Source organism: Oryctolagus cuniculus, chromosome 9 (assembly GCF_051225735.1).
Source record: "Oryctolagus cuniculus isolate XC-2025 breed Fujian yellow rabbit chromosome 9, ASM5122573v1, whole genome shotgun sequence".
Taxonomy (NCBI): Eukaryota; Metazoa; Chordata; class Mammalia; order Lagomorpha; family Leporidae; genus Oryctolagus; species Oryctolagus cuniculus.
In genome coordinates this window covers 128,461,295-128,483,337 of record NC_142875.1, presented here as the reverse complement: position 1 = coordinate 128,483,337, position 22,043 = coordinate 128,461,295, and the positions used below count along the sequence as shown (strand labels likewise).

Here is a 22,043-nt window from a genome sequence, read left to right as displayed (position 1 = left end):
TGTGAATAGGATTGATCTTAGAACTTCTTTCTCAGCCATGGCATTATCTATATACAAAGGCTACTGATTTTTGTGTGTTAATTTTACATCCTGGCATTTCATCAAATTATTTTGTGAGTTCCAATAGTCGCTTAGTGGAGTATTTTGGATCCTCTGTATTTGGAATCATGTCATCTGTAAATAGAAATTTTGAATTTCACTTCTCCAATTTGTATCCTGTTGGTTTATTTGAGAGGCAGAGTTACAGACAGTGAGAGGGAGAGAAAGGCCTTCCTTCTGCTGGTTCACACCCCAAATGGCTGCAACAGTCAGAGCTGCACTGAACCGAAGCCAGGAGCCAGGTGCTTCTTCTGGGTCTCCCATGCAGGTGCAGGGGCCCAAGCACTTGAGCCATCTTCCACTGCTCTCCCAGGCCACAGCAGAGAGCTGGACTGGAAGAGGAGCAACAAGAACTAGAACTGGTGCCCATATGAAATGCCAGTGATGCAGGAGGAGGATTAACTTACTGTGCCATGGCGCCAGACCCTCCCTTTGATTTCTTTATCTTGCCTAACGGCTCTGGCTAAAATCTCCAGGAATATATTGAATAGCAATGCAGGGAGTGGGCAACATTGGTTCCAAATCTCAGTGAGAATGCTTCAAACTTTTCCCCAATCAGTAAGATTCTGTCCATGCGTTTATCATAAATTGCCTTGACTATTTTGAGGAATGTTCCCTTATACCCAATTTGCCTACAATTTTCATCATGAAAAGATGTTGTATTTTATCAGGTGATTTCTCTGTATTTATTGAGATAATCATATGGTTTTTGTTTGTTAATGTGTATCAAATGTATTGATTTGCAAATGTTGAACCATCCTGCATAATAGGGATAAATTCCAGTTGTTCTGGGTGAATGATCTCGCTGATGTTTTGTTGGATTCAATTGGCTAGGACTTTTTGAGGATTTTTATGTCTGTTCATCAGGTAAACTGGCCTATAGTTCTCTTTGTCTGTTGTATCTTTTTCTGGTTTTGTAATTAAAGTGATGCTGGCTTCATAGAAGGAGTGTGGGAGGATTCCCTCCCTCTCAATTGTTTTTGGAAAGCCTGAAAAGAACTGAGTTAGTTCTTTAAATTGTCTGGTAGAATTCAGCAGTGAAGTCATCTAGTCCTAAGCTTTTCTCTCTTGGGAGGGTCTTTAATATTGATTCAATCTCCATCTTGGTTATTGGTCTCTTGAGGTTTTCTATGTCTTCATGGCTCAATTTTGGTAGGTTCTATTTCTCCAGGAATCTATCCATTTCTTCTAGGTTTCCTGATGTGTTGGAATCCAGCTCTTTGTAGTGATTCCTGAGAATTCATTTTATTTCTGTGGTATTTGTTGTTACATTTCCTTTTTCAACATTGATTTGCATCTTTGCCCTTGTTTTTGGTTAGTTGGGTCAATGTATCAATTTTATGTTTTCAAACAGTTTTTTATTTCATGGATTCTTTGTATTTTTATCTCAATTTTATTTCTACTCAATTTTAATTATTTTGTTCCTATTAATTCTGGGTTTGGTGTGTTATCTAGGTCCTTGAGATGCACTCACAGCTTATTAGGTGCCTTTCCAATTTCTTGATTTAGGCACCAATTGCTATAAATTTCCCTCTCAACACTGCTTTTGCTGTATCCCAAAAGTTTTGATACACCGTATTGTCAACTTCATTTGTTTCCAGAAGATTTTTAGTTTCTCTTCTGATTTTTCTATGATCGACTATTCTTTGAGGAGCATATTATTCAGTCTCCTTGTGTTTGCATGTTTTAGAGATTTTTGTAAAAGATTTATATATTTGGGCCGGCGCTGCGGCTCACTAGGCTAATCCTCCGCCTTGCAGCGCTGGCACACCAGGTTCTAGTCCCAGCAGGGGTACCGGATTCTGTCCCGGTTGCCCCTCTTCCAGGCCAGCTCTCTGCTGTGGCCAGGGAGTGCAGTGGAGGATGGCCCAAGTGCTTGGGCCCTGCACCCCATGGGAGACCAGGAGAAGCACCTGGCTCCTGCCATCGGATCAGCGCAGTGCGCCGGCCACAGCGCGCTGGCCACGGCGGCCATTGGAGGGTGAACCAACGGCAAAGGAAGACCTTTCTCTCTGTCTCTGTCCACTCTGCCTGTCAAAAAGAAAAACAAAAAATTTATGTATTTGAAAGAGTTACAGAGAGAGAGGAGAGGCAAGGGGGGAGGGGGAAGAGAGGGAGAGAGGGAGAGAGGGGGGGAGAGGTTCTCCATCCACTGGTTCACTCCCCAAATGGCCACAACAGCCGGAGATGCACTGATCTGAAGCCAGGACCTTCTTCTGGGTCTCCCACATTAGTTCAGGGGCCTAGGCATGTGGGCCATCTTCTACTGCTTTTCCAGGCTATAGCAGAGAACTGGATTGGAAGTGGAGTAGCTGGGACTCAAACTGGGATGCCAGCACTGCAGGTGGCAGACTTACTGGCTATGACACAGTGCTGGCCCCTAGAGATTCTTGAGTTGTTGGTTTTCAGCTTCATTCCATTGTGGTCTGAGATGATGCATGGTATTTTTAAAAATTTGCTGAGACTTGCCTTATGGCCTAGCATGTGGTCTACCCTACAGAAAGTTATGTGCACTGGTGAGAATAATATATATTCTGCACCTGTAGGATGAAAAGTTCTGTAAATATTTGTTAGGTCCATTTGGTCTGTAGTATTGATACTCTATTGTTCCCTTGCTGCATTTCTGTGTGGTTGATTTGTTCGTTGCTGAAAATGCAATATTGAAATTCCCCATGACTATTGTATTGGAGTCTATGTATCCCTTTAGATCCATTAACATTTCTTATAAATAGCCAGGTGTCCTATAATTGGGTGCATACATGTTTATGATAGTCAGACCTTCCTGTTGAATTTATCCCTTCATCATCATCTAGTGCCTTTCTTTGTCTAACAGTTTTTGTGTTAAATTCTACTTGGTCTGATATTAGGATGGTTACACTAGCTCGTTTTTGGTTTCTGTTACCTTGGACTATCTTTGGTCACTTTCAGTCTGCATGCATCTTTGCTGGTGAGATGTGTTTCTTATAGGCAGCAAATTGATGGGTCTTGTTTTTTAATCCATTCAGCCAGCCAGTCTGTATATTTTAACTGGAGAGTTGGGGCCATTTAGATTCAAGGTGGCTACTGGCAAGTAACAACTTGGCCCTGCCACTTTTCCATAAATATTACTATTGTTTACTTGGATTTCCTTTGTGCTTTTATTGGGAGTTTTTCTGCCTTCACCTTCTTTCATAGTGATGACTGTGTGTGTAGCACATCCTTAAGCATCTTTTGTAAGGCTGGATTGGTGGTGACAAATTCTTTCAATTTTTGTTATGGAAAGTATTTCACCTTCATTCATAAATGAGAGCTTTGCAGGGTACAGTATTCTGGGTTGACAGTTTTTTTCTCTTAAAGATTTGTAATATATCTCACCATTCTCTCCTACCCTGTGGGGTTTCTGATGAGAAGTCAGCTGTGAGTCTAATTGGCGATCCTCTGAAAATAATCTGGCATTTCTATCATGCACATTGTAGAATCTTTTCTTTATGGTTTACTGAATAAAGTTTGACTACAATGTGTCACGGTGAAGATCTTTTCTGGTCATTTCTATTAAGAGTTCTATGTGTTTCCTGTACTTGGACGTCCCTTTATTTCTCCAAACTGAGGAAATTTTTGGAAATTGTTTAACTAAAAAGGCCTTTAAATCCATTCTCTTTCCACATCTTCAGAAAATTCTAAGACCCAAGATGCTGGGGTGTGTGATAATATCCCATAAATCTTCAATAGTGCTTTTAATTTTTCTAATTTTTTGTGGTCTGACTATAAAATTTCTGGAGATTTATCTTCTAACTTGAATATTCTTTCTTCTGCATCATTGATTCTGTTAAGGCTTTCCACTCCATTTTTTTTTTCTATTGAATCCTTCATTTTTAATATTTTGTCCTATTTTCTCTTTAAAATCTCAATTTCATGGGGAAAAATTTCATTCATGTCATGTATAGATTTAATTCATGGATTTGCTTCTAATTGAGTTATTCTCAGTAATTTTTAAAATCCCATTCTGGCGTTTCATCAAGTACTTCATCTTCACATTCTAGTACTGAAGTATTGCTGTGTTCCTTTGAGGGGTGTCATGTTGACTTCCTTATTGTTGTTTCTTGAATTTCTGCATTTATTTTTAGGTATTTGTGGGGACACTTTTTTTCCCCCCTCTGATGGCTTAAAAAAAAAAAAAGATTTATTTATTTATTTCAGTGACACAGATATAGGAGAGGCCGAGTGTCGCTCCCCCTCTTTGCGGAGGAACGACACAGGACCCTGCGCTGTTCTTTCGTCTGCTTGGCCCTCCCCGGGTTTGCTGCTGGTTCTTCCCGGGTTGGCTACCGACCCTTCCACCTCCGTGGAAGGGCGGTTCCCCCTGCCACATTCCCCACTTCCGCGGGGGAGCGGCACACCGCCGGCCGGCTCTCTTGGGGGCTGCACAGGTGTTCCCCTTAGATGTTCCTGGTGCATGCCGTCTCTCTCCTCCTTTATAGTCCTCCTCCGCCAATCCCAACTCGGCTGCCCACACGCCGAGTACGCTGCTCTCCTCCAATCAGGAGCAAGTCCTACAGTTTATTGGCTGAACTGGAGGCAGCTGTGTAGAAGCTGTTTTCTCCTCTCCCAGCGCCATATTGTGGGAGAGCAGATGCATAGAATAAGTCTTAATTCCAGTAACTTAGTCTAGTCCGAGTTGCTCCCAGTTGCTCCCCACAGCCGAGAGTCTTTCATCCACTGGTCCACTCCCCAACTGGCCGCAATGGCTGGTGCTGCACCAATCTGAAGCCAGGAGCCAGGAGCTTCTTCTGGGTCTCCCACACAGGTGCAGGGACCCAAGGACTTAAGCCATCTTCTACCGCTATCCCAGGCCATAGCAGAGAGCTGGATCAGAAGTGGAGCAGCCGGGACTCAAACCGGTGCTTATATGGGTTGCTGGTACTGCAGGCAGTGGCTTTGCCTGCTACACCACAGTGCCAGTTCCCTGCCAAAGGCTTTTATCTTTGGGCTATGGCTCTATGGCCCCATGGCTTAGTGGAGTGTCTGCTCTTTCAGTGAATACCCAGAACCATGTGCTGGCTGTGGCCAGGGAGCTCTGCTCAGTGACTCAGGGTGAGGGGAGTAACCAAAGTGACACCCAAGTTGGGCATGGGTCAGAGAGGAGCTGTTGGCATAACCTTGTCCTTACCTCTTCTTCTCTAAGGCAACCAATGCCCACGTGCTAGCCCCAATGGGTACAATATTCATCTGTGTTGCCACGAGAACCACACAGCAAACTCAGATGCTTCTTTAAAAGAAATTATCAAGAGTGAAGAGACATCCAACAGAATGGGAAAAAGTATTTTCAAGCTACCTATCTGACAAAGGATTAATATCCAGAATTTATCAGTAACTTAAAAAGCTCAACAACCAACATTGTTAATAAATGGGTAAAAGACTTCAACACACAGTTCTCAAAAGAAAAAATACAAACAGCCAAAATATTATGAAAAAATGCTCAACATCACTAGCCATCAGGGAAACAGCATCGTTCACAACAGCCAAATACGGAATCAACCAAGGCCTCCACCACTGGATGAAGGAAGCAAAATGTGCTATACCTACACAATGGAATATCATTCAGCTACAGAAGAACATTTGCAGCAAAATGGGATGCACCTGGAAAATATGTTGGGTAAAATGACCAGGACATAGAAGGACAAATACTGTAGGTTCTTCCTTTTATGTGGTAGCTGGAAAAAAAAAAAAAAAAAAAAAGGAAATGTCCCTACCAGTATTGCTGTAAATACAGTTTTGTCAAACTTTTATACTTTTGTCAAACCGGTGGTTAAGAATGTTATACCAGCTGGCACCGTGGCTCACTAGGCTAATCCTCCGCCTAGTGGTGCTGGCACACTGGGTTCTAGTCCCGGTCGGGGTGCCGGATTCTGTTCCGGTTGCCCCTCTTCCAGGCCAGCTCTCTGCTGTGGCCAGGGAATGCAGTGGAGGATGGCCCAAATGCTTGGGCCCTGCACCCCATGGGAGACCAGGAGAAGCACCTGGCTCCTGCCATCGGATCAGCGCAGTGTGCCAGCCGCAGCGCGCTGGCCGCGGCGGCCATTGGAGGGTGAACCAATGGCAAAGGAAGACCTTTCTCTCTCACTGTCCACTCTGCCTGTCAAAAAAAAAAAAAAAAAAAAAGAATGTTATACCAGGTCTGGGACTGTGGCACAGTGGGCTAAGCTTTCCCTGCTAATATGCCTGGGAAAGCACTGGAGGATAGACCAAGTGTCTAGGTCCCTGCATCCACATGGGAGACCTCAAGAAAACTCCTGGCTCCTGCCACTGGCCTGGTCCAGCCCCCGCTGTTGCAATCATCTTTGGAGTTAATCAGTGGGCAGAGCTCTATCTCTCCGTCTTTAACTCCTTCAAACAGTTAATAAAATAATGGCATACTACTGTTTCAATGATTTGATTACTACAAAATTTACTATATAAGGATGAAGTGGTCATCTTTCCATTTGATTATTGTTTATGGCTGTTGCCTGCATTTCTGCTAAACTAGGGTCTCTTTTTACTTGTACTCTTTATTTAGTAGACAAAACCCTTGCCTATGTTACCTGAAAAAACTAAAAAAAAAAAAAAAGGGGAAAATGAGAAAAAGGAAAGGGAAAGAGTGAACATTTTTTAATTTTATCTGAGCCATATTGAACATTATAAACCAAACCAAGATACATTTTAAAAAATAAAAAGCTCATGAAAACGGTGTATTACACCTGGATTGCAAATTTTTCTTTGCGCAACTTACTTTTCACTTTCATTTTTCCATGAAATTTTGCACCTTCAAGTCTCTTAAAAACAAGTTGATATATGGCTTGATCCTTGTACTGTATCTCAGATTTAAGTGTTAGTAACGGCTTATCTTAGCAGAATGTTGACACTACGGATAGACCCTTCCCTCACCTCAATGACACTAAGGCACCGTGACTGCAAGAGCCTTCAGCAACTTAACATCTCCTGGGAATGACAGGGCAGAGGAAGGCAGCAGCACATCAACTGTAGACATCTACAGAGAAGTCTCTGTGAATATTCAAACGTGTATTAGTATGTGCACATAGATTTTCCCAGGGTATTGCATTTCAACACGAATCACAGGGAAAGGCTGTGAGACTCAATCAGAGATGGCTTCTGTTCTCTTTTCTAATGTTGAGATGGTCTTCTTCCTTGTTGAATGAGAACTCTACAGTCAATTCTGAGATTCACATGAATACATCCAAGGTAACATGTCCCAGAACTCTTCACTGTCTGCCCTATATTCCTCAGTCATGAGGCCATGCGGATCACCCCTCGGTGAGACAGAGAAACAAGATTCCTCCCTCCTTCCATCTCCCCCTCCCCCATGTCAAACCTACACAGCTCATCTTCCTTCTGAACTGGGACCAGATCACCTCCAGTGCTCAACTGCCCCAGGTGGCTCATGGGTACCCTACTGGCCAGTTAAGCTGTAGCTTACTTATTACCCATGTTTGTAGTATGTTATCACTACAGTGTTAGTTAGCTTTGACCTGGTATCAGCCCCTAGCAAAGCTTTCTTCAAGGTGCATTTACTCCCTGATGGCCACATCTCCCAATTTTTGAGTAAAGCAATCTGGCAACCCACCACAGGTTTTCCTTATTCCAAGGACTTTTGGGTCCTGATGGCTTCCTTGGCTGTTCTGACGAGACAATCAATAGGAAAGTACTATAGCTGAGGTGGAATGCTCAATCATACTCTGTTTTGTCTTCTCTGGCTTAAACATTAACATCAAGAACTTTAAATCCTTCTCAGCTCTCTTTAAATACCTAGAGTTAGAAGAAACTGAACTGGGAATGTTTTCCTTTAGACGTGGAGATGGTGGTAACAATGCAACATTATTTATATTTACAAGTCCTGAATTCTTCTCCGTCTTGAGCTGTTTCACCTGGATACAGACAGGCAAGAGGCGGCATCGACCTGGCTCAAGGTTATGACACCTTATTTTCTTTTCGTATGGTTCCTCCTAACACTGTGCCTGGTTCCCACTGCCTCAATGGGCGGCTTCAAGACTCCACTCATTTTGGAAGCCTGTCCCACGTTGAGCTTTCCACAAAGCTTCATGTTTTAGGTATGAAAACGAGTGTCTGCAAATTGGATTCCAGGAGATAAGGTGCAAAAAATATGCTAATCCATGATGTTTTTGCTTCCTCTGAAATTAATTCAAATCTATCACTATTTTCCTTCTATAGCCACTTCTTCAGGTGTCTGCCACTTCTCCTTACACGGTATTTCTCCTGAGGCCTCTGTTGCTCTTACAATGTAGCAATTAAAGAATAAGCTGAGCAGCCAATTTAACTTTACTGAGCAGTTATGTCAACTTTAAATGGGTTGCATAATTTAAGAGTATTTAAACACTTAGGGTGACTTTTCAGCAATGATCAAAATTTCAACAACTCCATCTGTGTTTGTAAAACATCAGTATTGCCACTGTTAAGTGGCAGAATTGAAAGGCAGAGTTACAGAGAGAGGAGAAGGGGGAGAGGGAGATGGAGACGGAGAGGGAGAGGTCTTTAACTGCTGGTTCACTCTCCAAGTGACAGCAATAACTGGAACTGTGCCAGACTGAAGCCAGGAGGCTGGATTCCATCAGGGTCTTCTACGTGGGTGGCAGGTATCCAAGCACTTGGGCCATCTACTGCTGCTTTCTCAGCCACATTAAAAGGGAGCTGCATCAGAAATGGACCAACCAGGATTCAAACCAGTGTTTATACAGGGTGCCACCACCACAGGTGGTAGCTTAAACTGCCATGCCAACACTGTGCCCCATTAGTTATTTTTTTTTTAAGATTTATTTATTCTCAGAGACTTACAGAGAGGGAAAGAGGAAGACACAAATAGAGATGTACCTTCCATCCACTACTGTACTCCCCAGGTGGCTGCAAAGGCCAACTCTGGGCCAGCATGAAGCCAGGGGCTTCATTTCAGTCTCTCATATGGGTGGTAGGGGTGTTTTCTGCTGTTTTTCCCAGGCCATTAGCAGGGAGCTGGATTGGAAGTGGAGCAGCTGGGCCTTAAACTGGCCCAAATGGGGCGGCAGTGTCAGAGGTGGCAGCTTTATCCACCATGCTACAATGCAGCCCCCCCCAGACTCTGTTCTTTTTAAAAGAATATTAAACTGAGGAATACCAAAGGCTATTCATCCAATCTCCAAGAACTTAAAATGCATTTTAAAGACATTGCAATAAAAATACTAATATATGGTTGCACATGCAACATTTTCTTGAAAAAAAAAAAAAAAAAAAAAAAGACAGCCGTTGCTTCACATCTTTACAAATCTAATGCTTAAGGGCTGCTGAAATCTCCCATCTGCTTGTACACTTTGTCTACCAAGAAGTATGTGGGGGAAAAAACAGTCTCACAAACTTACATACCATCGTGGGTGCACAAAGACAAGTGATTCCAGTGCCCTTTCCGAATCATCATGTATGTTCTCAGATATCCCCAGAAGCTGCACAGCTGTTTTCCTAATGACTGGTTCCAATATCCAAGCTGAAGCCAAAATTCACTTTCCGCATGGTTCTACTGACAACTGAGCTTTCATTTTGTAGTTCTAAAATTTTTTTTTTTTTTTTGACAGGCAGAGTGGACAGTGAGAGAGAGAGACAGAGAGAAAGGTCTTCCTTTGCCGTTGGTTCACCCTCCAATGGCCGCCGCGGTCGGCGCGCTGCGGCCGGCGCACCGCGCTGATCCGATGGCAGGAGCCAGGAGCCAGGTGCTTTTCCTGGTCTCCCATGGGGTGCAGGGCCCAAGCACCTGGGCCATCCTCCACTGCACTCCCTGGCCACAGCAGAGGGCTGGCCTGGAAGAGGGGCAACCGGGACAGAATCCGGCGCCCCGACCGGGACTAGAACCCGGTGTGCCGGCGCCGCTAGGCGGAGGATTAGCCTAGTGAGCCGCGGCGCCGGCCTGTAGTTCTAAAATTTTTAAAATTTGACAGGCAGAGTGGCAAAGGTATCTTCTAAGCATTGATTCTCTCCTGTAATGCCCACAAAACCCAAGGCTGGCAGGAGCCCAGGACTCTGTCTGGGTTTGCAAGGTGGGCAGCACTGATACAGGTACTGGGGCCATCACCCACTGCATCCTCAGCTGTGCACTGGCAGATGGACCACAACTGAAGGTGAGACTTGATCCCAGGCACCCCAATGTGGGATGCAGGGATCCCACGGAGCACCTGAAACCACCGTGCCACTATGCTAACTTCTGGAAGTTTTAAAAACGCAAGCCATATGCATTACGTAGGTGGCACTACAGTTATGCTGCTGCCCTGGACACCTACATCCCATATCAAAGTACTTGGGTTTGAATTCTTTTACCCCCAATTCAAGCTTCTGTTAAATTCCACACTTGGGAGGCAGGGCATAATGGCTCAAGCAGTAGGGTCCCTGCCACCCCCAAAGACATGGATTGAATTCCCAGCTCCTGGCTTCAGCCTGGCACCACCTTAGCTGTTGGGGACATTTACAGGAATGAACCAGTAGATGGTAACACATTCTCTCTTCTTGAATTCTCTCACTTTAACTTACTCTGCCTTTCAAGTAAGATGAAAATTAACATGGAAAAAAAAGCCTGCACTAAATTATCCTTTTAATTCCATTTTCTCACTTTTTGAAGCATCCTGTGCAGCATTATTTTATAATAACCAATACTTTCCTAGTGGACAAAGAAAACCTCCAAACACTAAAGTGATTACATCTTGTTTATCACGCTTTCTTGCAATTTCCAGAATGTGAAACTCCTATCTTCTTATCTGAATGTAATCTGAAAATAGCCACTGACAGCTTTTCACTTCAGACTTTAAAATATTTCTACAGTGTGACCTGTTGTGAGGGTAAGAAACCACAAAGAAATCCAAACAGTAAGATTTCAGATCTAGTTTTTTTAAAAAATAAATGTTTATTTCAAGTATGAAAAGTAATGTCAAAACATTATCCAAAAATTGCATTCAGTTTTAACAAGTAGAAAACAAGACCTCTGGAAAAAAAAGTTTACAATTAGATATAAAATACTTAAGAATATATTCACAGTGGGCTTTTGAAAAATAAGTTTTGTTAATGGAGCTTAGAAACAAAAATGTATGTACAACTACAGTTTAATAAACCAGAGAGTAAGTGACAGTCCTCCCTCACGATGGACCTAAAGTCAGCATTTCCAAGATTTGCACACGCATGCCTTTTGAAATAATGGTAAACCTGATTCAGGTAGAAGTTCAAATACCTTATGGCTTCCCTGACTGACACCATCCACGTACGCTTGCTTACCCAAAGGTCACAAGCCATTTTCATTAAGCTAGTTCAGCGAAGCACAGAACCTAAGTGGTAAACAAATTCTGACCAAGAAATCTTGATTATGCGACCGAGTCACTTCCAGCAAGACACTCTGAACAGAAGCCACTGCTTTGCCAGCGGCACTCACGGTGTTCACGTCACAGGGCTGCTCCCCAGGCTCCTGCTCCTCTTCTCCAGGTACATCTGCTTGTAGGTCTGAAACATCGCTTTTGAATCTTTCGCAGGGTTTTGTAGAGTCTCAAATCCAAGCGCACTGATGCTTCTTTTGCAGAGTCTTGGATTAACATCTAAGGAAACAAAAGTTTATTTACTGTTACTCTTCATCTCAGGTGTGACCAATGTAAAATCAATCAAAATTCAGACAGAAGGAGTGTGCATCTCCTTAGATGCCTGTCTCACACTGGACTGCATAGGTTTCAGTCTTGGCTCCATTTTCGATTCCAGCTTCCTACCAACTATGTGTACCCTGAAACAGTGGTGACGACTTAACGAAATAGGTCCTTGCCACCCACATGGGAGACCTGGGCTGGGTGAGTTCTGGGCTCCTGCCTTTCACCCCAGTTCAGCCATCCCACCATTTGAGGATTCAATCAGTGGATGGAGCGCCTTCTCTTGTGGGTCTCCAATCAAAAAGGGAAACTCATCTAGGGATTTAAAAACAAATGGAGCAAGAGTGTAAGCAGAAGTTGTGTACACTCTGGCTGTATATTTGTATTTTACAGATTGCCCATGCAAGGTATCTTGCCTTTCCCCCAGGTTTTTTTTTTTTTTTTTTTTTTAAAGGTAGAGAAGCAGGCAGACAGATCTCCTGTCCAATGATTCATTTCCCAGATGATCAAAACAGGTGGTGCCTGGCCAGTCTGAAGCTAGGAGCTGGCAAGTCAGTTCACTCTCCCTAACAGAACCCAGTTACTTGAGCCATTATCTCCTACTTTTCCCTCTGTCTGAATTAGCTTGCCTCCCACCATCCTTCTATGAGGAGTCTGGATTATCTACTTGCTGCTTACTTTGCCTCTTTCTACCTGGGTGGGTCATGTTTTCGGTCAAGACTAAAAATGCAAACTTGGTCTCTACACTGCTTTCCATGGAATCTGGAACTTCTTCATGTTTTTATCTTACCCTGAATGATGATTCCAACTTGCCACATGTGCCCTTCAATACTTGTTGTGAAATTCAAATGCCAATCTTGTGTTTACTCATAGTCCTGTGGAACTTGTGGCATCTGTCAAGAGACGGCTGGCTCCTGTTCTCAGCCTGATCCTTAGGTGTACTCCCCACTCCTCCCCAGTCATTGCCCCCAACAAGCCTTGGACTACTCAAGTGGCACCACTACAAAGCAGCTGAAGATGGCCTAAGGGTTTGGGCCCCTGCCATCCACATGTGAGACTTGGAAGAAGCTCCTGGCTTCAGCCTGGCCCAGCGCTGCAGCCATTTGGGAAGCGAACCAGTGGGTGGAAGATCTGTCTCTCCTTCTATGTAACTCTTAGAAATAAGTATTTAAAAAACAACAACAACAAACAACAACAAAAACCTCAGAAGCCATGCCTTATGGAATTGGAAATGCGGGGGGACTGGATTCACATCCCTAGTTGAGTTACTATTGATGTAACTTAAGTTAAATGAAATAAATGCTCATGTATGAACTGGTAATGTATTAATCAACATTGTTTGGATGATTAAATGAACTGTTAAGCCAACTGGCGAATGGAAGGGCTGGTAAATGCTGGCAGGCCAACTCAAGCTTGTTCCCTATTTTGGTAAACAGAGATTCATTACAAATGACCTACACGCATATTAACTATAGCCCCTTTCTCAACACAGTGTCAGAAATCAATCACCAGCTAAGGGACCAAATGACTAAGAAAACCTCAAATACAGTCTGGTCCTACACAGGACTAATTGCCAATCTCTTATCTGACTGTGATGAGGAGGGTTTCTTATTAAAATAAATCTCAGCTTTCAAGCCCACAGCACAGAACAAGAGAAAGTCTTAACACTCATACACACACTTAATGACTGAATAAAGAACATGGATAAAAATTACACTTCACAACTGTATCATAATCAAAATGCAATGTTTATGAAATTGGTAGAGAAGCAAATTAAAGATTTAAATAGATGATGATTTTACCTATTTCTTGGCTGGCTTCCTGCATTCTTTTCTTCGTAGTTACACATTTTAACCAGTCTTCTTTTGTGCTTTTTATTCCTGAAACTATTTAAATATTTATTTTCAGATATCTATATACTAGTATTCATTTTCTCCAGTACTATTACCAAGGAAAATCATTTAAGCTGAAAACAGATCTTTGAAGGTAGTAGACACAGTGTACCCACATATCACATAACCCTCATGGAACCTGAAAAAATGACTTGTCCAGTTACAAGTGCGCTAAGCATCTCAAAATTGAACAGACAACAAACTGCCTTCAAAGCATGCCAACCTCCCGCCTGCGAGGTTACACACAAGGCGTCGCACCTGATCTAAGAGCACAGGGGATGGGAAGCACTGGCAGGGCCATCCCGCTTTCCGATGCTCCAGATACACAGGAGCCTGTGTATGAAAGGGCCTGTTTAAACCACCAGTTTTCTACAAAGCACACACCACTATCACCTTCCACAAAAATGGACATTTGTCCTACCAAGTTACACACTTCAACAGACACACTCAGAAAAGCACAGCGTTTCACCTCGAGCCTGTTAGTTTTCTGATCGTGTCCCTCAGTGCATCGCTTCCTTCCTGCACTGCACTGAGCTGACCATTGACCCTGCTGGCACCCGTGGACTCAAGAGACATCATTTAACCCAGGACGGTATCCAGTGAGCAGGTGTGACGTTACCACCGTAACTTTAGTGGTAACAGTCACTGAATAATAAATAATAATAAACTGACCCATTACCATATACAGGAACAGAAAGATTTCCATACTAAGTATCATCACAAATCTCCCAATATTAAGGACCAAGGTTCAAACTGACCAAGTTACTTTAACATTATAAATCCAAAATAAAAATGACAAAACCAAGGCTCTTAAAACGATTTGAGGTATTTTTCACAGTATAGCCTTCTTGGTCCTAAGTAATCTGTATCCGAAAAACCTTACAACTTTATAAAGGTCTAGTCATTATTAGTAGTTCACTCCAATTTATAGTAAAAGGCCAATAAACAGCACAACGCCCAACATGCCCCGTGAGACGTGAACCCAGGAGAACACGAAGCAATGGCGTGAAGCACCTGCGTCTTTCCCACCCACACGGATAGCAGTGGTGCCAGCCCGTGCAGCAACCTGCCACTCAGCAGTGCCGTTCACACCCAGAAAATCATACTGGACCTTGCACAGGGGCTTGCTCCTTCACGTGAGGCTTCTGATCCTTGCGCTCCTCCCCGGGCTTCGTGTTCTTTAGCAGCACATCTGGACATAACTTGAACTCCAGCATGCTTAGCTTCTCTGTGGTCTCCTTCACTGCAGGTTTATCGTCCTGTCTTTGCTCCTTATCACTCAGCCTCCTGGGTGAGTTCTCTAACTTGGAAAGACAGATGCTTTCCCGTTCAGTGCATTTAAAGGCGACTCTGTTCAGATACGATTTCCTTTGATCCTTTGCCTGGGGAGGCACAGGGCTGAACTCCACATCACTGTTTACATGGGTCAGTTCTTTGTCCGGTTTGGTTTTGTCCACGCTCATTTTGTCAGGCTGCTTCCCATCAGCTTTTCCTTTACTGCTCTTTGAGATGCTGTGTGTTTTAGACTCCTCAGAATGTGGGCTTTTGAGGTTTTTGATACGGCTTGCAGAAGTACTTGACGATTCTTTGAAGGTCAACCCCCCACTACTGTGTCTCTCACTTGACTTCCCGCACCTCCCCGCGAGCGGCTGAGGCCTGCTGGGTGTCGTGTGTTCAGACTCACTCGGCACAACTTTCTCTCCTGTTTCCTTAGGCGCCTTACTACCCACTGCTTCTTTAAGCTTCTGCCTTTGTAAATACTCCTTGGCCGTTATCACTCTCTTAAATTTGGACGAACCATGCTTCAAGTCTGAGGACGTAGCAGTGGGCGCTGCCGTCTTTTCTTGCACACTGGTTCTCTCATGTGGGCTGGACGTAGTGTCACCCGGTGAGGGTGCACTTCCCACATGTCTGTCCTGCTCCTGTCCGTCACATTTCTTCTTCTTTACCTCGTTATCCAGTACGTGCCCTACGTCCAACTTCCTTTTCTCCAAATATTTGAGTCTGGAGCCCCCTGCTTTGAATTTAAATTTTGTCTTCTCTGGTGACACAGACTGCATCCCAGAACCACCCCTGCTACACTGATCTTTATGCGTCACGAAACCTGTCACTGCTTTGACTGACCCAGGGGTCTGTGTTTTCTTGTGCAGGTTCCCTTGAGAAGCTTTTTCGCAGAATGCCGTCATCTTGTTAGTGGAGTGAAATGTTACCTCGTGGAACTTCAGTTTCCGTTTCTTTTTGTGACTTGGCAAAGGATCTGGCTTTTTGTCACATTTGGATGAACCGTGCCCAGCTGGGTCCTGCTCTGTCCTTAGCGAGGTGCTGCTCTGTTTGGAATGGGATGCACCTTTCGTGTTGCTGCTGTCGCATCTAGCTGAAAGCTCTGTCTTTAGTGAACCCTTCTCTTTGGTTTGGGATCTGTCTTTCAGCTTGTTGCTGCCACACTTAGAGGAACCCTGACCAGATGATTCTCCCTCTGCTCTCAGTGAGCTACCCTGTTTTGACTGGGATGCGCCCTTTGTACTGCTGTTCTCACATCCAGGTGAAAACTGACCACTGGGTTCTTGCTCCGTGCTTGGCAAGTTTTTCTGTTTTGACTGAGATCTACCTTTGGTGGAGTCATTCTGGTTTGACTGAGACCTATCTTTTGTATCGTCCCTATCACATTTAGGAGAAAACTCATCAATGTCTTCCTTTGCTGTCCACTCTGGGGTACTCTGCTTCATGCTGGCCAGATCTTTTGTAGTGCTTCCTTGTGTTTCAGGAAGATCACCTTTCTCTTCTCCACGAGTCAGCGTCACGTTTGGATCACTGGGAAGATCGGCCAATACAGTAACAGGACCATCCGTAGCAGAGGCTCCTTCACTCTGCTTACAGCTGGTGGTCTCTAAAGGAGGACCCCCATCCCTGCCTTTCTCTTCCACCGGAACTGAGTTCTTAATGGAATTACAACGACACTGGGGCACTCCCTCATAGACCATGGAGAGCCAGCCCCAGGCACAGCAGTGGACGCTGTCTTTTTCTGAGTCCAGGGTCACAGAATCGCTACTTTGTCCTTTGGCAGGTGTTTCCAGGTCACTTGGGTTCCCTGCTTCTATGACAGGCTTCTCTTGCTCAGTTTCTGTCACTCTGACGACATCGTCAGGTGGCTCCTCATCCTGTTCGGGAAATAATTCTTTCATCTGCTCTGAGCTTAACACTGTGATTTGTATTCGGTCTGCTGAGTCCTTGGAGTCCCCATCCTCAGTGGTCTTATCACAAGTGCGATCTGAGATCCCAGGCGTCATCTGTTTGTGCACACAACATTCACGTGTGCTCACAGCCTCGATGCCGTAGGGAAACTCTCTTAAAAGTTCTGACAGCTGGTCCTGTAGGTACCAGACGGGTGTTTTATCATCATCCAGCTCATGGCTTGGGGGACCTTGGGCAGAAAATCTGCCAACTACATCGGTTTCCCGAGGACAAGCATCTTGTGGCATGGCTGTGCTTTCTGTCTGACTGGCACGCTCCAGACTGCTGGTCTTTGCAACTCCTCCACGTGCTTCCAGGAACTCGGATGACGGCAGTTCTGGAGGTCGCAGGGGCTCTGGCGGACGGACTTCTTCGGGGGACACATCTGCACCCTGTACAAGCTTATCTTTTTGAAAACCAAAGCCATCATCTTCAGCAGCATGATCTAGCTGTTCTTTCTGTTGGCTACTACTCGTCACTTCCTGACTGGGTACACAAATTTCCTGCGGCTCAACTTTTCTCAACGGGGAGCAGTTGAATATCTTTGCTATTTGGGAATTGTAAGAGGTATCTCCTTCCACAAGGGAACAGATGCTGTCAATCTGCAACATGTCACTCACAGCACTACTTTTGCTCCATTCAAATGAGGTCTCGTGGGCACTGGGAGGACAGCGGACGCCTGGTTCTGGTTCGGCCCCTCCTTTATCGGTAGCTGGTGTGCCTTCTACACTGCCAGGGGCTCCCTTGTTGTGCTTTTCCTTCTCCATCAGTGGGAAGATCTTGGTTGATGTTGCAGTACTTGCCGCTGGTCCGACAGCATCAACCTTCAAAGCAGCCGGCAGTCTGGGGTTTTCGGCCATGCGACTTTGCAAGCTGCAAACGCTACCTTCTTTGATGACTGGATACATGACGTCAGGTGAGGTGTCAGGGGTCACCTCTTTGACTTGAGACAAGGTTTTCACATCCGAAAGAATCAAGGGTGTCACTACAGCAATTTGCAGTTCTGTTCCCTTTGTTACATTAATGCTGGTAGACTCATGGTTCTGCAATAGTGCTGACAAAACGGATTCTTGTGAGTTTACTCTGTTCTGAGAATTTCCTGCAACGGAACCCCTGACACAGACTTCCACGGGCTTTGAAATTCCAACCGCTTTTCTGTTTGTTCCTGACTGTTCATCCTCCACAGCTTCTGGCGGTTGCTTTTTCCAGAGAGAGAGACAAGTTGCCAACAATTCCACAGAACACTGACTCTGCCCAAGTATTCCTTCTGAGGAAGACTGTCGTTCAAGGCAGAGAGAATTCCCCAAAGCCTCAACATTTACATTAGAAATACCTGGCACTGCTCCTGTTTTTAAAGTCAATTGGTTGTCTGTGATTTGGGTATTTGGGTTCACTTCAGAACTGTCTGCTTTAGAATCCTGAATCATTTGTGGGGCAATTTTTAATAATTTACTCTGAGTTTCCTCATTCTGGGCGAGTAAATTGAGATGTAGCTTATTTTGATGTACATATGCCCCGTAAGGCACAGTCTGGGGAACAGAAATTGTTTCAGAAACGGCTGGGGTATTCTGTTCGACGGCAACAAAGTTTTCTGATGGCAGCTGTGTGTTACTCGGTGCTGCTTGGGTAACATCAGCACCTGGTGTCTTCAAAGTCAGAACTTTCAGATCATGAACCTGGTCCGGCACTGGCAACTCCTGTACACAGACAGAGTTGACTTGATCTAACTCCTTGCAGTTGATCTCCTGAATGGCGGGATTCACCCTGCAGTGTGTTCTCCTTGTGTCCTCAGCAGGTCCCACGGCTGCCGGGTGACCCCCTGAGCCCTCTGGAGCTACCAGGCTAGGCTGTGGACTGGGCTGGATCTTGGCCGTTTCTTTCAGATGCAATTCGGATTTTTTACCTGGTTCACTGTAACCAGTGTTAGTTATCTTACTACAACCTGCTGCCATCAAAAGATCTTTATTAATTTTAATTTTCCTTGCAAGTTCTGAAAATTTCCTTTTGATTTCTACCAAAGTTTTAATGTCTCTCACTAGCTTTTCTTTTGTGATATATGTGTCCAGTACTGGATCTGGCGCTGAATTGCAAGAATCAGTTCTTTTCTCTTGATTGTTCTGACCAAGGGCCTGAACACTAGGCGCAGAAGGTCTAACTGGCTCAATGAAAGGCTGTTTAACAGTGGTATTCAGTTTCAAGCCACAGAATTTGCCACCTGTGGTGACATTCTCACTGGTGTTCTGCCACTGCTGTTGGAAGCCTCTGTAAGCATCTTTCTGCATGCCAGGTGGGTACGTCTCCTGACTCTGGGGCACTTCCACAGACAAGAGTCTGTTCACAGGCTGAGTGCTTGGCGAAGGCTGACTCGCGTACCTGCAGGGGTAAGAAGGAGGAAGGGGAGGCTGAGCAGGAGGGGGAGGGGGCCGGGGAAGAAGAGGGGGGAGTCTTCTTTCGGTCTGAGCAGCACAGTGATAGGATGGTGTAGTTGCCGTCTGCTTTGGCTGTGAAGTCAGGGAAGGATTTGGGAGATTTTTAACTTGCAACGACGGAGATGGCACAATCTGTAACAAGACAGGTGGCTCGAGGTTTTGTTTCTGAACAGGAGGATCTTGCAAGAAGTTGTGTGGTGAGTAATTGTGCTGCCTGGGAAGTGGCCTATAACTTGGGTAAGTTGAGTTATTAGATCCATATTGCTGTGACCAATCAACCTGCTGCTCTGACAAACACTGGTTAAGTCCCTGATTTCCTTGAAAACCGGCAGGACCTCTTCCAGAATTTGAAGGGACCCCTTGCAGGCGCATGGAATAGGCGTCCGATGTCACATGCTGGCTCTGCAGTACGTGCACGCTGGACGCGCCGGCTCCAAGGCCAGAGTGATGGGATGCACTGGCCCCGGAATGGGAGGGCACAGACACCCTCACGGGTGAGGTCACCCATACATTCTGTGTAACTCCTGAAGACACTGGCAAATTATGACTTGGCTGTTTGAGTCCTCTGACATTTGCAAATGTCATTCTTTCTACCGAAGTCTGTGAGGTCACCACTGTCCTGTTATACGCATCAGGAATAGGAACCTGACGAGGTGTCTTGTAATTCCGGATACTCGGCGGCGGTTGTGACACGGAGCTGGAGTTACTGGGATACATGCATGTTTCCTGATTTCCAGGGTAGCCAACAGAACTCTGGGAGGGGTTCAGAAGCTGGCTTATCAAAGACTGCTGCAGGAAAGGCTGACTTTTAGAATACGGTGGTGGCAACGGCGCACTCTCTGGTTTTGCATTCCAGTTCATGGTTGATCTGTCACAGCAGCAGCTATCTGAAAGCCAGTTGTTTTCAGCATCAAAATCTGCAAGACATAAAGATTGTTTATTGAAACACTGAATTTGTAAGAAAATTAGTAGCTCTGTCTGTCCTAATTACTGAAAATTCAAAGTAGACAAGTCTCACCTTTACTTTGGCAAGAGGAACGGCAACAATAAGGATGAGGACACAGTAACAAATGAGGCAACTGTCAATCAAATTTCTGGACTGCGCAACAGGAATTCATTTCACGACACAACTGTCATCTGCTATTTAAGTAGCAATCACTTTCTGCTTTCACTTAAAAACAAGCACTTATTTGAAAGGCAGAGTGATGGGGATGCAGGGAGAAAGGGAGAGACCTCTCCATTTGCTGGCTCTCACCCCACATGGCTGCAGTGGCCAAGGCCAGGGCAGGCCAGGTCTAAGCCCACAGCCCAGGACTCCAGTGCAGTCTCCCACATGGGGGGCGGAGGCCCAAACACTACCATCTCCCACTGCCCTCCTAGGTGCATCAGCATGGAGCTGGACTGGAAGTGGAACAGCCAGGACATAAGCTGGTACTCCGCTATGTGATGCCAGTGCTACAGTCAACAGTCTAACTCACTGAAAACCACAATGCCAGTCCCCGCTTTCACTTATTTCAACAAGCTCTATAATCTAAATAAGCCACGTTCACTATTAGAAGGAAAAAAAAAAAAGGGCTCCAAAACATAGCTAAGAAACTCTTACCATTCACGCTTAATTTAGAAATGGCAGGAGTATACATACGATGTTACCTATCTTTCTCACAAATGTCTAGGCATAAGCAAACAGGAAACATGAGGTCCACACTGTGGCACAGTGGGTAAAGCAGCTGCCTGCAGTGCTGACATTTCCTATGGGTGCAGGTTCAAGTCCTGACTGCTCCACTCACCATCCAGCTCCCTGCTAATGTGCCTGGGAAAGCAGCAGAAAATTGCCCAAGTTTCTTGGGACGCTGCACCCATGTGGGAGAACCAGAGGAAGCCCCAGGCTTCTGGCTTTGATTGGATCCAGCTCAGGCTGTTGCAGCCATTGAGAGTGAACCAGAGGATGGAAGACCTCTCTCCCTTGCTCCCGCTGCCTCTTTAACTCAGCCTTTCTAATAAATAAATCCAAAAAAACAAAACAAAACAAAAAAAAACCACCTAATCCATAAGCAAAATTTTTTAAAATGAATAGAATCCTATCAAATACACTGTCTGCAATTTGCCTGTATTTACTGATTATACCTAGGATGTTGCATTTCATTACACATAAAACAACCATCTAATTGACTGCCTGTACAACACTGCAAATTATGGGTCTACCACCTGCAGCATTGTGGGGAATCCCACAGGAATCCCAAACACAGGTCATGGATCACCACTTATCCAACAATAAGAGGTGGACCATGGAGAAATTCATGGTAGTCCCAAATGGGTTACAGAGCACCACTAACCACAAACAAGCTAAGATAAGAATGGAGTTACTTATGCTAAGCTAGGAGCTGATGACATCATTTATGCTGTTTAGTGTCTGCAAAGAAAAACATCTCCCCATCAGACTGAACAGACACCTCCAGACAGTATGGTAACTGGCTAAGGACGATAACCCCAAGTCCCCTCAATAATAGCACAGTGATTGACAGCACCGGACACAGCTGATGGCACCCGGGAAATTCCGTAATGGCATTGATTGACACCCAGACCCCCACCAGGGGCCTTTTTCCCTGGAGTGGCAAGGATACAGGAGAGCTCTTTCCAGCACTCTCCATCCCCTTGGGGATCATGGCCCAGTACGTGTGAACCTCTAGATCTTGATGTACCTGGAGCTGAAAAGCCAGCTCGCTACTCTGCAGCAGCACAAGGTGACAACAGGACCAAACTCCACC

The 22,043-nt window shown here is 44.9% G+C and overlaps 1 protein-coding gene across 9 annotated transcripts in view; it reads right to left on the bottom strand.

Annotated features, from left to right (window-relative positions):
- Window positions 1-10,985: 10,985 nt before the first annotated feature.
- RESF1 (retroelement silencing factor 1) overlaps window positions 10,986-22,043 on the bottom strand; it is a 32,871-nt gene continuing 21,813 nt past the window's right edge. For 8 of the 9 annotated variants that reach the window (XM_089303967.1, XM_089303965.1, XM_089303968.1 and 5 more), the window contains 3 exons: window positions 14,730-20,195; window positions 13,529-13,612; window positions 10,986-11,684 (listed from right to left, as the gene is read on the bottom strand). In XM_089303967.1, coding sequence (XP_089160093.1) covers window positions 11,530-11,684; window positions 13,529-13,612; window positions 14,730-20,139 — 5,649 coding nt within the window. In that variant the 5' untranslated portion in view covers window positions 20,140-20,195 and the 3' untranslated portion in view covers window positions 10,986-11,529. The remainder of the gene's footprint in view (window positions 11,685-13,528; window positions 13,613-14,729; window positions 20,196-22,043) is intronic. The other variant, XM_008259424.5, reaches the window with a different exon arrangement.